Source organism: Ictalurus furcatus, chromosome 23 (genome assembly GCF_023375685.1).
Source record: "Ictalurus furcatus strain D&B chromosome 23, Billie_1.0, whole genome shotgun sequence".
Taxonomy (NCBI): domain Eukaryota; kingdom Metazoa; phylum Chordata; class Actinopteri; order Siluriformes; family Ictaluridae; genus Ictalurus; species Ictalurus furcatus.
In genome coordinates, this window is record NC_071277.1 from 16724928 (window position 1) to 16737323 (window position 12396).

Consider the following 12396-nt stretch of genomic DNA (forward strand, 5'->3'; position numbering starts at 1 on the left):
ATGCTGTAAGACTACCGAGCATGGTAAACAAGCATATTTTATGCATGCAAAAATAAACAGTTTTAGTGCAGGTGGTGCACTAGAAATGAATGTATGAATCAACACTATACAAATGAATTATGAATCAATTTTACATAAATGATTCATCAGCTAGCCATTTAAAGAAAGCATAAACTATGGCTAGAGTATGCAAATGAATTATGAATTAAAATGATAAAACTGAATTATAAGTCAATGTTATATAAATGATTATACTTGTGACTCATGAATCAACTAAGAAGAAATGACTCATAAAGCGTATACTAAATGAACTGTAGCCATACCACAGCTTGTACGTTCTGTGCCACAGAGCAAAGTGCAAATGTTTCATGTGTGATATTTGTACCCAGTAGATGCTTATTGCTTTATGATTGCTGGAGCAACATGGTTCTCCTGGAGCTGTGCCAATTTTATTGATTACAAAAGCTCTGGGTGAGAAAGGTAATCTAAGGAACCTAGAGGCATCATGGTGAAATCATTTCTTTGCTTTTTGATGTTTTTCAGTGGTGGGTAAAGGTACAAAGGGTCAAAAGGAACAGGGAGATGTATTCATGAGAAAGTTTGAGAATAGAATGTGTCTATAGAGACATTGTGTGATAGATGAGTGAACGACCTCAACTGATGTCCATTTTAATATTTGTAGACGCCGGTGTAAAAGAGCTCTCCAAATCTCTATCTCAGACTCTCTCTATAACTACCCCTTGAACATATGACCAATATCTATGATGGTCAATGAGTATAGATACAGTTCAATTAAATTTTATTTGTCACAAAGCAGCTTTACAGGAATATATAAATTCCGGATGTCAAATGTAAATCTATAAATGTATCCCCAATGAGCAAGCCAGAGGCGACGATGGCAAGGAAAAACTCCCTGAGAAATCACATCAGGTGTTTCGTACCAGAGATAGCATTAGCAGGAAAAACTGTTGTGCTAACCAGAGAACCCTTGAACCTTTGAACAAGCTGGCACCCATTTCTAATAGGGCAAAAAAAGAGATAACTAAATCTAAACATTTTCTGTGTATATAAAAAAAGTATACACTTGTGGAGCAAACAAAAAGAATAGAAACTGTAATTGAAGTTACTAAATTAGATAACTAATTAGAAGATCGTGAGAAAGTGATGATCATGAAGTGTTCAGGGTTAACCCTAACCCTAACCCTAACCCTATTGTGACCAGGAGGAGGAGGAGGAGGAGGAGGAGGCGGGAGAAGCCAGGTTCTGAGGATGCACACCTGGCACTTATTTGGCTAATCATTGGAAGAGAGAGAGATAAAGGAGAAAGAGAGACACACGTGCACTTTGTGTTTCGTTTGTGTGTCGTGTTATGTTTTGAGTTTCATATATTATTATTAAATATTACGTTTATGTTCAGCTGGTTCTCGCCTCGTCCTTGCCCGTCTGTGAAGTTTGTTACACCTATCTATGGTAGAAAAACTCAATAGAAAATGAAAAAGTCAAAGAAAAAAGCAGAGGAGAAGAAACAGACACAAAACACTAAAACAATGATAATAAATGAAGCCTAATTAACCTGACATCCATTTGTTAATGGAACTGAAATGAAACAAATTAGTAGCCAGCTAGTATTTAGAGTAAGAAGTGTCAGACTAGCACATATTAAGTTGCTAACTCGTTAGTATTAGCTATGACAACAGTAGCATGTTGACTTTAAGGATGTTCACCTCTCAGGTGGTCCGTGAATATACCATCAATAACCTATAATTCTTTCTGAACTATAGCAACGATCACAACCAACAAAGAAATAAAACTTAAAGTGATGCAGGTACATTTTTAAGCAAAATTCAACTTTTAATTCTTTACGTATCATCAAAAAAAAAAAAAAAAAAAAAACTGCCCTGAACTGACCCATTAATTGCACTTAGATTTGTTGTCTGTTTTCTCACTCTCACTACTGAGGATGTAGTTGATATTTAGAAGTAAGTACTCAACTAGCTAAAAGAAGTTTTAAGTCAGTTCATATTACATCGATAACTAGTTACCAGTTACATTAATACTTTTTTGTTTGGTTGAACAATAATTTGTTTTTTTGCATTTTCATTGTAAAAATACTTTTTTTTTTTCCTGAAAATGTGTCATAGCCTTTTTGTACTGTCATTAAAGATTCAGTGTTGATTAAAAAAAACAAACAAACAATAAAACAACTTTTAAATGTAAATAGCATACTCAATGTTATTTTTTGCATGTTAACTAGCTGTAACTAGCTAGTTTAGGGTCCGAATTTTTTTTTTGGCTAGGGTCCAAATTAGAAAATTGTTAAGATATAAAGAAGTTTAATAATATATATAATATATCTGATATACCATAATATATCTGAGCATGCAGCTGTCACATAGTCAGCAAACTTCAGATGGCTGCTCAGGTTATAAAGTACTTTGATTGTGACGTTAAAATCGTAACTAACCAGAGAGTAGATGAGTCAGACCTTTGCCTTGTTTGTACAGAGCTACATATTTGACTAGGAGAGCAAACCAGTGAAACATACACTGTAAAAATGAAACACATGATAGGATAACGCTGTTTCTCCACTTTATTATGTTTAGATTCAGATTAGTGCAGTTGAAGTTGCACTCAACAACAAAAACAAACTCCCAAACGATCATCCACACCCAGAAACTGAGAAACTCTAGCTGCTTTGTCTGAGATGCGAATTCACAACACATGACAATAATATTTCAATTATTATTCCAAAGACAAAGTTTAACAAAGGTAACTGTATATACAACAGGTCACATGTAAAACGTTGCTGAACACTGATACAACAAAACACAAAGTTACAGGTGAATCAAATACACACAGTAAATGAGTCAATCAGTCATGTTTTATTTTCCCACTTCACATGTAGACGCTCTTATTGACAACATAAAAATTAAATCGATTAGAAATGCTTCTTCAATGATGCTTAAAACAGTACTTCAGCTAGAAAAAAAAAGAGCTTTACAAAATTATGACTACTGTACATCATGCAATAAATGTAGTGTTTGACATTCGTCTTTAGTTTTACACTGCAGCTATGAGGTATACAGTAAGTAAGGGAAGCTTACAGCGACTGGTAGAACATTTTTTTAGGGGACTTCTAAAACACTGACTTTAAAAACTTCTTGATAAGTTAATCATGTTTCTAGTCAGAGAGCTAACAATTTTAAACAATAACTCTTGATAATGGCTGGATCTTTGCAAGTCTTTAGTGAAAAATCAACAGACATGTGACTACAATCAGGATTCCTAAGCATTTCTAAGCATAACCTCTCGGACATTCTCAACAAACTTACTTATGACAGTCGTATGAGATAATATAGGTAATTTGTAATGCCACAGACATGCACCTCCAAATGACACAGTAAACTTTCAAATAATGTGTACAATTTATGTATTAACTATTTACTATCCAACATATTGTCTAATTAGTATGTCGTCACTACAACATCGTCTCTTTTTATTGTATGCTCATTCCATTCTCATACACCAATGATCTCACCTTCCCCTGGTGAGCTTTGGCCATTGTTTCGCCAGGAAACAAGGCCAATTTACAGTCAGTGACTGTAAAGCAGGAAATAAACAAACAGCTAAAAAAGACATTCTCATAATATCTTCCTAGTTAGGTAGATAACTTATGTTGGCTAGATGGTTGGCTGCTACCTGAGCTACACTAATTGGCTGAAAGTATGTGAACACCAGACAATCACACCCATATGTGGGCCTTCCCCAAACTATTGCCACAAAGCATACAATTGTCTAGAATGCCTTTGTATGCTGCAGCACTAAGATCTCCTTGAGCTAAGGTGCCCCAAACCCTTTTCCAGCAAAACAGTGCTGCTGTGCACAAAATGAAGACATGGTTTGCCGAGGTTGGAAGTGGAAGAACTCGAGTGGCCTGCACAGAGCCTTGACCTCAACCTCACTGAACTCCTACAGGATGAATTGGAATGCCGACTATGTACAAAGCTTAATTGCCCCACATCTGTGCTTGACCTCACTAATGGGTTTGTGGCTGAATGGGCAGAAAGCCTTCCCAGAAGAATGGAGGCGGTTGTAGGAGCAAAAGGGAGATGTTCGGCAAGCACATATGGGCATGATGGCTAGGTGTCCCCATACATTTGGCCATATAGTGCATTTCAGTCAAACTGCAAAACTTAAACAAAGTATTTGGTGCAAAAAAAAGTAAACCAGTTTCAATTGTTCCATTACATTCCACACGAGTGTTACTTCACCACACAGCTAAGTGTTACTAAAGTTTAACACACCTGCTTCAACTTTAGCTAATGAACAGTTGGCTAATGAACTGGAGCTGAGATGTGCGGTACAAGCGCTGCAGCATCTTAAACACCAAATGGTGTGATGCTGTAATCCTACAGACTTAGCTGTGAGTGCCACTACAAAGGCCACGAGACATATGGGTAATGCTCTCTGCTCATTAGCAAGCACTCGAGAGCTGTTTCAGTCTCCTTCGTCCTACTTGAAGTCCGATCCCTATCTAACATCTGCTACTTGTATCAGACCAAAAGCCTGGTTATGCATTTTAAATATAATGTGAGCGGTTTTCATTCTTCATTAACAGCATGATTGTGGATGGCTAAATAATTCTCTTTAAGACAGCACTAAGAGCCAGAGCCAATGCTTAAGAAAAAAGATACTATCCTTGGACGTGTACCATCCATCCACCTAAAAAGATTGCTTCAAGTTCTGATGGTGATTCATCTACATCCTCTTCTGGTTCAGCCAATTCATTTAGCTTATTGTCACTCACGATGCAGGTCGTGTCATTTGGTAGGAGATCTGGTAGGATTCCTGGTACCCAGTTTTCTCTGTAGTTTGATGTAGAGTCAGATAACAGGACTTTGGAAATAGTTTCACTAGAGGGTAACTCTGAGCAGATCTGAGGGACCCTGTTTGGTAGGTAGTTGTTCCTGTGATCAGAACTTAATTCATTGTCTGTCCAGTCTGAGTCACCCATGGAGACAAGATCTGTCAGCAAAAGAGTCCTCTCTCCAACTGTTGTTGACTTTGGGACAAGAGGCATGATCTCTGAGCTATGGTTTACATTTGAATCCACAGGATGAAATGCTATGGAGAACTGTAATTTCCCGTTGGTACCACGTGACACTGGCAGCACCAAAAGCTCACTGGTGGAGTCTGGCTCTATCATGCCCAGGTCTTCTTCTGGTTCTGCGTTAGGTAAGATCTGGAATAGATCATCATCTGTGCAAGAGGACAATCCAGGGCTGATGGACCCTCCTAACCCACTGTCGTTAGCACAACTGGACAACTCTTCTCGATTCTGGGGTTCCATCCCAACCACCACCATGCTATAACTGGTGCAGGATTCAGCGCTCTGGTTACTAGCTGGCACGGCTTGGTCATTAGTGTAAGAATGACAGTGCCAGTCTTTTTCCTGGTAGTCCTGGGGGGCGTAACCTTCAATGTTCACAGTTTTTGTCTCCTTCAGGACTTTAGGTAAGGTTAGTTCAGATTTGGTGGTATTCCATGGAGATTCAGTGTATACCTTCACAGCGTTTATTTCCACTTTAGGATCTGGGTTGAAATTTGGAGTGGGTTGCATCAACATGTTCTGCTACATAGAAGAAAAGAAAAGAGGTATAAATTTGCTGTTTAGTCCAATATAACAACCAAAATTTAATACTAGACAACTGTTTTATTGTTTCCGCAACATCTCTTGATTATAGTATACAATATAGTATAGTATAATACACAACCCCAATTCCAAAAAACTTGGGACGCGGTGTAAAATGTCGATAAAAGCAGAATAGAAAGATTTGCAAATCTCATAAACCCATAAGTTATTCACAATAGAACATGGAAAACATATCAAATGTTTGAACTGAGTAAATGTACCATTTTAAGGAAAAAAAAAGGTCATTTTGAATTTGATGGACGCAACACGTCTAAAAAAAAGTTGGGACGGGGCAACAAAAGGCTGGAAAAGTAAGTTTGACCTCACACCTCCATTTTTAAATAGCCAATAGCGTTTAGCTTACTGCACGGCCTGGGCTAAGCCGTACTTGACAGTTAGTACCATGGACGCGAGCCCTAGCAATAACGATGCATTAGATTCACTTGTGGAGGTTTTGTCTCCACCTTCTTCACCTGTTCCAGCCATTTCCTTCTTAACCAACTTACAGTTGGAAAACATGCGCGTTCAAACAGCCGAAGGCAACGGCAAGTTCGGCAAATTGATTTTTACAATGTTAGGGGCAGGACACCAGACTCTAGAGAGCATTTTATTGGACAGAAGATCTGATGAGAAGCTGAAGTGCAGAATGATGTCATTAAAATTGCTTGGAGCGCACTAGCTTATAGATAACCTTAAGGCTAACATATTCATACTAAAAGCCACAAAACTTCAATTTTGATTTCATGGGGACTTTAAGTTTTGGCCAAGTTCTTGTATATAAGGTGGCGGCCTAGACGCTATTAAAAGACACTATCTTGAATGTGGAGGTGTGAGGTCATTTTAATAATCTCAGAAAATCAATTTAAGCACCTGCGTAAGATGACTCTGAATACAAGAAACTTTGTCTGTGTAAATACTGATGTGTCCTTTGACTTAAATCTGCAATTCTGAATACGACCCATAGTCAATGTAGCTCACAGGAAACCTGAAAACCTTTTTTTTTTTTTTTAAAAAAAAAAAGCATAAATAACCCAAACTACTTTTTACTATATTGACTTGTGATGTGAACAGCTTTGGTAAGAATTTCTCCCATGCCTCTCACCCTTGATTACACTACTGTGAGTCTGAGTCTGGATATTTGAAACTTTTATTGACTGAACTCAACTGTTCTTGGACATTCCAGGCTTTCCATTCTTTTCTCACTGCAGGAAGTAAGTCAGATTTGATATATTTATATATTTTTTTGTTGTTGTTGTGCTAATAGCACATGCAGGACACATGCAGTGTATAGAGATTTGATTGGGGGTAGAAAAAAATATCACCGAACTATCGCTTTAATAGTGTAAAGTGAAAATAATAATAATAAAAAAACTAGAAGAGAATCGAATCAGTAAAAAAGCATCCACCATTCATGAAATCGCAGATCACAAAAATTGGCTGCAGGCCAAACACTACATGTAACAAAGGTGTGTGTGTGTTTGTGTGAGCAAAGCACATTCCTCTGTAACCTCTCCCTACACACACACACACACACACACACACACACACACACATATACATAATCTTACAGCTTGTCACTGCCAGGAACATTGTGGTAGAGCTTGTTCCAGGTATACTTACCAATGGAATTTTACTAGTACAATTTCCTGAAAGAGAGTGCCTTACCAGCGCCTTGGGCAGGTTCCCCTTCCTTTTGACGTGCTGCTGGCACAAAATCACCGACATGGTGATCAGGAGGAAAAAGGCCACTAACACAGACACGGCGATTACAGGAATCCAAGGCTTGTCTGCAGCTGGAGAGAATTTATTATTATTATTATTATTATTATTATTATTATTATTATTATTATTATTATTATTTTTAAGAAAAGTTCAGATTTTAAGACAAGCACAAAAGTGATATGATATGAAAGGTTAATCATCGGTAAGCATGAGATGGTTTATGAATTCCTGATAACTTTCTAGATAAACAAAAAGTACAGCATGTGAAAATTTTTTTTCTTTTCCCAGCTGGTGAGCTTACAGTGCAGCATTGAAGTATCTGAACACCTTGTATATGATTCTTTATACAGCATATTGCCCTTGAATTAAAGCTGATATTTTGTACATCATCACCTATACGTGAGTAATGTGAATAATATAAAGGTGTGATATGAGGGCAGTTCTAATCTTACTGGTTTCTGAGGTGTTCACATGAAACCTTTCCATAGTGAACAGAAAATAAACAACCACTCCTGTTCTCACCTGGCAAAGTCACACAGAAGGTGGTGTTTTCACTCTGCCGTTTTACTCCGGGATGAGTGAACTCATACAATGCGACGCCACAATACTGCGTGTTCTTGTCTAAATGACTCAGTGTAATCATGCCAGATGTGTTCTGAAACACCTGTAAAAGAGAGAGGTGATAATTGATAATAAAATATGTTCAACTTTATGTATTTAAGACAATAGTTCAGTCAGAAATGCTAATTTGTTTTACAAGAATTAGCAAAGCATAAGACTTAGCAGTACCATGGCTAGCAATGATAGCAATGCTCTCTAAATGTATACACTAATATATTTAATCTTTAAGATAAAGTAAGGGAATAATCATAGTTACACACTATATAAAGTCAGAGGATGCACTACTGAAGCAAGCACTTATGAGAACACGTTTTACTTAAGTTCATAACATACCATGACGTCTAGTTACTAATGCAGCTGTATATACTATATGTTGGCTTCAACAGTGACTTGGTTTTTTATACAAATGAGTAGCTTTAATTGTTTACCCAAACTTCAATATATATAAAGAAAAACAATAACCTAGCAAGCTGTCATATCTAGCTAAGATTATCAGAGAATACCGTAGCTTACTTGGGTAACTTAGGTAATAATTTTGAATAATAATATTCAGCAATGCTAGACCAAACATTTAATATTTTACCATTCAATTAAAATAAAACTCAAATAAATATCTTGTCTTAATATCGTTTTTCGACTTAACATCTATAGATGTCAAAGATTACATTATATAAATGTAACATGTATTTATTTCGACTTAATAGCTCATTATTTCAAGTTATCTCATTGTTTTTGACATTTTGTCTCATTATTTAACACCCCAGAATCTATCGAGAAGACTGATTTATTGAATATTAGGTTATAATTCTTATTCTATATGTTGTTTCTCAGACAATACTTTTAACAACATAATATCTTGAAACAATGAGTTGTTATGTGGAATGTGGAAAGGAAGAAACAGTATGGCAGGTAGTTGGCCTGAAGTCAATGTTTATAGAATGATGTCCTCAGCTACAGTATTTAATATGTACAGTATATCTATGGTTCCCTACAGTACTGTACTACAAAGGTGTTCTTCTCACCAAGACTAAAAATGAAATATACAAAGCTACGTATATTCACTACATTCTATTATGCTAACACGCAACTAGATATTACCTTTCCAGCTTCAGACTCTGGGTGTGTGAGAGTGACAATATAGTTAACAGGCGATTCCCCAGAATCCTGGCACCTTTCCCAACAGCTGATCTCCCTAATTGTGTGCTTCTGAGGCCCCATGGGAGTGGTGAGTGTTATGGTGAAGGAGGACCCGGTCGTTATCCCGGACAGCCTTGGAGCTTCCAGAGAAGCTGACAAGAAAGAGAAAGAATGGAAAAGAAATTAGTGTCATGAGATCCCATAATCTACAGAGATAATCTACAGAGAGTTCCTTCCTGTTTTATATACAACCCTTTAAGTAATACAAAATCTTAACGCACAGATCATATAAAATCCACAAAATTCCACAGTGAACATATAATTAATTTTTTTATCTCAAGGGTCTTACTTTGTTCTGAAGGAATGAAGTTCCTGAATTCACCGATGCATAACTCATCAACCATGACCTTGACGTAATATTTCAAACGAATGTCCATCATCGCAGAGCTGAGATCACAGGAACGTTCAGAGATATTGTGGCATCCAGTCATCAGCTTGAGTTGCTCCCCATATCTATAAGGAACAGTATCATTACATCAGTGATGACAATGATATTTTTACCAGGTTCACATAAACATGTGTCTCTGATTTTAAATATGGAAATACGGGCATGTCATTGAGTCCATATGTTGGACTGCTTGGCTGATGTAGTTGCCTGACTATGACCAGTGACTAAATTTACTGTCTTAAAGGCTCAAATATTTGGGTATATGGGTGATTTTGTATATATAGAGATTTTCACATGTCTAGTTACAGTTAATATATTAGACTGACCACAATACGGCTATTAACAGTTGGTACCCACATCAGTCTCTCATTTTTTTCCTCATTGGCAGCAAACTTAAAATGTCCAGCTTTACCTCTGACTATTACAAAGACTCCATCCAAAAACATCTCCCAACAGAAAATGTCAGCATATTAACAAATATAAATTTTGTAATCGATTTACGTGAAGTGTCTGCCATACATCTCGCTGTTACTTAGCTGTTATTACAACAGCAATAATGTGGAAAATAAATCGAAACCTTCTGACCAAGTAGCATAGAGAATTCCACAGCACTGTGTTATACGTTTTCAAAATCTTCACTGCTAAGACCTAGCTGGTAACTCTTGAGAAACAGACCCTTTCTGTAGATTGTGTAACTGTGTCTTTGGTTAAACCAAAAACAGAGTGATCTGAAAGATAACGTGGGAATGCACCACACGTCTGCATATCACTATATCGGTGTTAGATATCAAAAATATATCCTTACACACTGAATTCTTCCTGTGTTGTGTGGATAAAGAGCTTTGGAGATTAAGTTACACTCTAAACAGATCACTTGTTTTGGAAGAAAAAGGACAGACCAAATTGCAAAAGCCCCAAAGGTCCCAAACTGCATCATGGAACCATTGACCTGACTGTAGTGATTGTTCTTAGTTGCTTGTGAAAGGCTGATTATTATTTAATGAGGTCAGTCAGGTGGTTTGGAACACAAGGAAACTGAAATCTGAGAAGGAATAACAAGCCATTAGCGTCTGATAAATGAGGCAACGAGACCGTGGTGTACGGAACGCTAAGCACGTGTCGCTCCACGTTAATGTTGGATTAGGCACCGAATCTTCTGTATAGAAGATATAAGAAAAGCCTTTGTTGGGGAAGTTCCTCAGCCCCCTGAACCCCATCAAAACTCAAACCACACTGCCAGTAAAAGTTCTCAGAGAGCACCAGAACAATGGAAGACTGCACGCCATTGGAATTCTAACTGCAGACTGTTTTTTCACTCCAGTCAATTCTTTGGGTTTTAAAGCCAACCTTCTTCACCATTATTTTAATTGCCAAATAAAGCTCTTTGGAAAGTATTTCCTTGAATAGGAAGAAAATGATGGAAGGATACCACAAAAGCCCATGCGACTTCTTTCACAAGCTGCACTCTCCCTCCAAAAAAATCAAACGCAAGACCACGGAAAGCATTCGGTAAAGCCGAACAAAGGCGAATCACTTAAGTGCACAATTAGAGTGACTACCTTCATTGACAAACTGAAGGATTTTGGTTGAAATTTTCTCGGCTAGTTTTCCGACTGTGAAGCAAGAAATAATTAAGCAAGGATATGTGAATGTAGGCAGTCACGTGGAGATTTCTAAGCTAGGTGGATGTCTCCAGATAAAAGAAGCCAAAGTACAAGCTGGGAGGGAAATGTACTCAAAGAGAAGGTCATGAAGTCATGAAGTCATGAGTCATGATCACAGCTGGAAAAGATTGGATAGATGGACTTACAATCCAGAATAGCAACAGTCTCTAAGGTAGCACGAGGTAAACACTTGATCAGTCACTACATTACAATTTACTGCAATACACCTGAATGGTGATTCAACATTTAGTTATGGAAGCACCAAACCCATCCATGAAGATTAGTCAAAGAATATTCAGATGCTAGGAATGGTTAGCCGATTTTTAGCATTGTTTTGCAAGAGCACACCCTCAACTTAAAAGCCTGGCTTCTTGCTCTGCAAGACTGTCCCCATTGAAGTTTGGGAGAACGAACATGTCTCAAGCGCCACCTTCTTCATAATAACTTTATGTAAACGGCAATCTTACTTCACTAGTCATGAAGTTTCCGTATGTGGTATTTTCCCATCTCCTCCCATCTCCATTCAACAAGTCCTTCCCAAGACTCGTTAATCTGTGGCCTGGCATGAAGCTTGACTGTGGAGCTGTACATCTCAGCATGGAGTTCTTGCCAGGTTCTGCTTTGTATTAGATAACCAGACCCGCTACTAAAGACTCTTGGGTAGAAGTTGTTGGGATAAGCAACTAACATGTTTTGTTTTGTCTCGGTGCTTCACATTCTCGCTTTTGACTAGCGCAAATGAGACAGTTTGCTTTTGTCTGACGTTAATTATCAGACATTTTGTTCTTAGCAGATACTAGATAAATGCAGTGACTTTTGTACTATTAGAATTTTGGGATATTTAAAGGTTTTCAGATTCAAAAAGGTTGTTATGGTGGAAACTCTCTGATAGGAAGACACACTGTTGCAGAGTTTAATGTGGAACCTTCAATGGTTTCCCCAGAGGGGCACGCCGAATAGCTTCAGAAGTTTCTAGACTGAACCTTTTTAGAAGTATTTTTTGCAGACGTTGACTGTCATGTATTTTGGAATGATTAGTGTTTTCTCCTATTTTTGGCTAGATAGGGAGGATCAGGTTAGATATGATATTTTACTTAGTTTTCTTGTCCTTA

The 12396-nt window shown here is 37.5% G+C and overlaps 1 protein-coding gene across 3 annotated transcripts in view; it reads right to left on the reverse strand.

The window, feature by feature from the left end:
- Positions 1 to 2575: 2575 nt before the first annotated feature.
- Positions 2576 to 12396, reverse strand: part of ifnlr1 (interferon lambda receptor 1) — a 16660-nt gene continuing 6839 nt past the window's right edge. For 2 of the 3 annotated variants that reach the window (XM_053611928.1, XM_053611927.1), the window contains 5 exons: positions 9522 to 9685; positions 9134 to 9324; positions 7937 to 8078; positions 7358 to 7485; positions 2576 to 5632 (listed from right to left, as the gene is read on the reverse strand). In XM_053611928.1, coding sequence (XP_053467903.1) covers positions 4694 to 5632; positions 7358 to 7485; positions 7937 to 8078; positions 9134 to 9324; positions 9522 to 9685 — 1564 coding nt within the window. In that variant the 3' untranslated portion in view covers positions 2576 to 4693. The remainder of the gene's footprint in view (positions 5633 to 7357; positions 7486 to 7936; positions 8079 to 9133; positions 9325 to 9521; positions 9686 to 12396) is intronic. The other variant, XM_053611929.1, reaches the window with a different exon arrangement.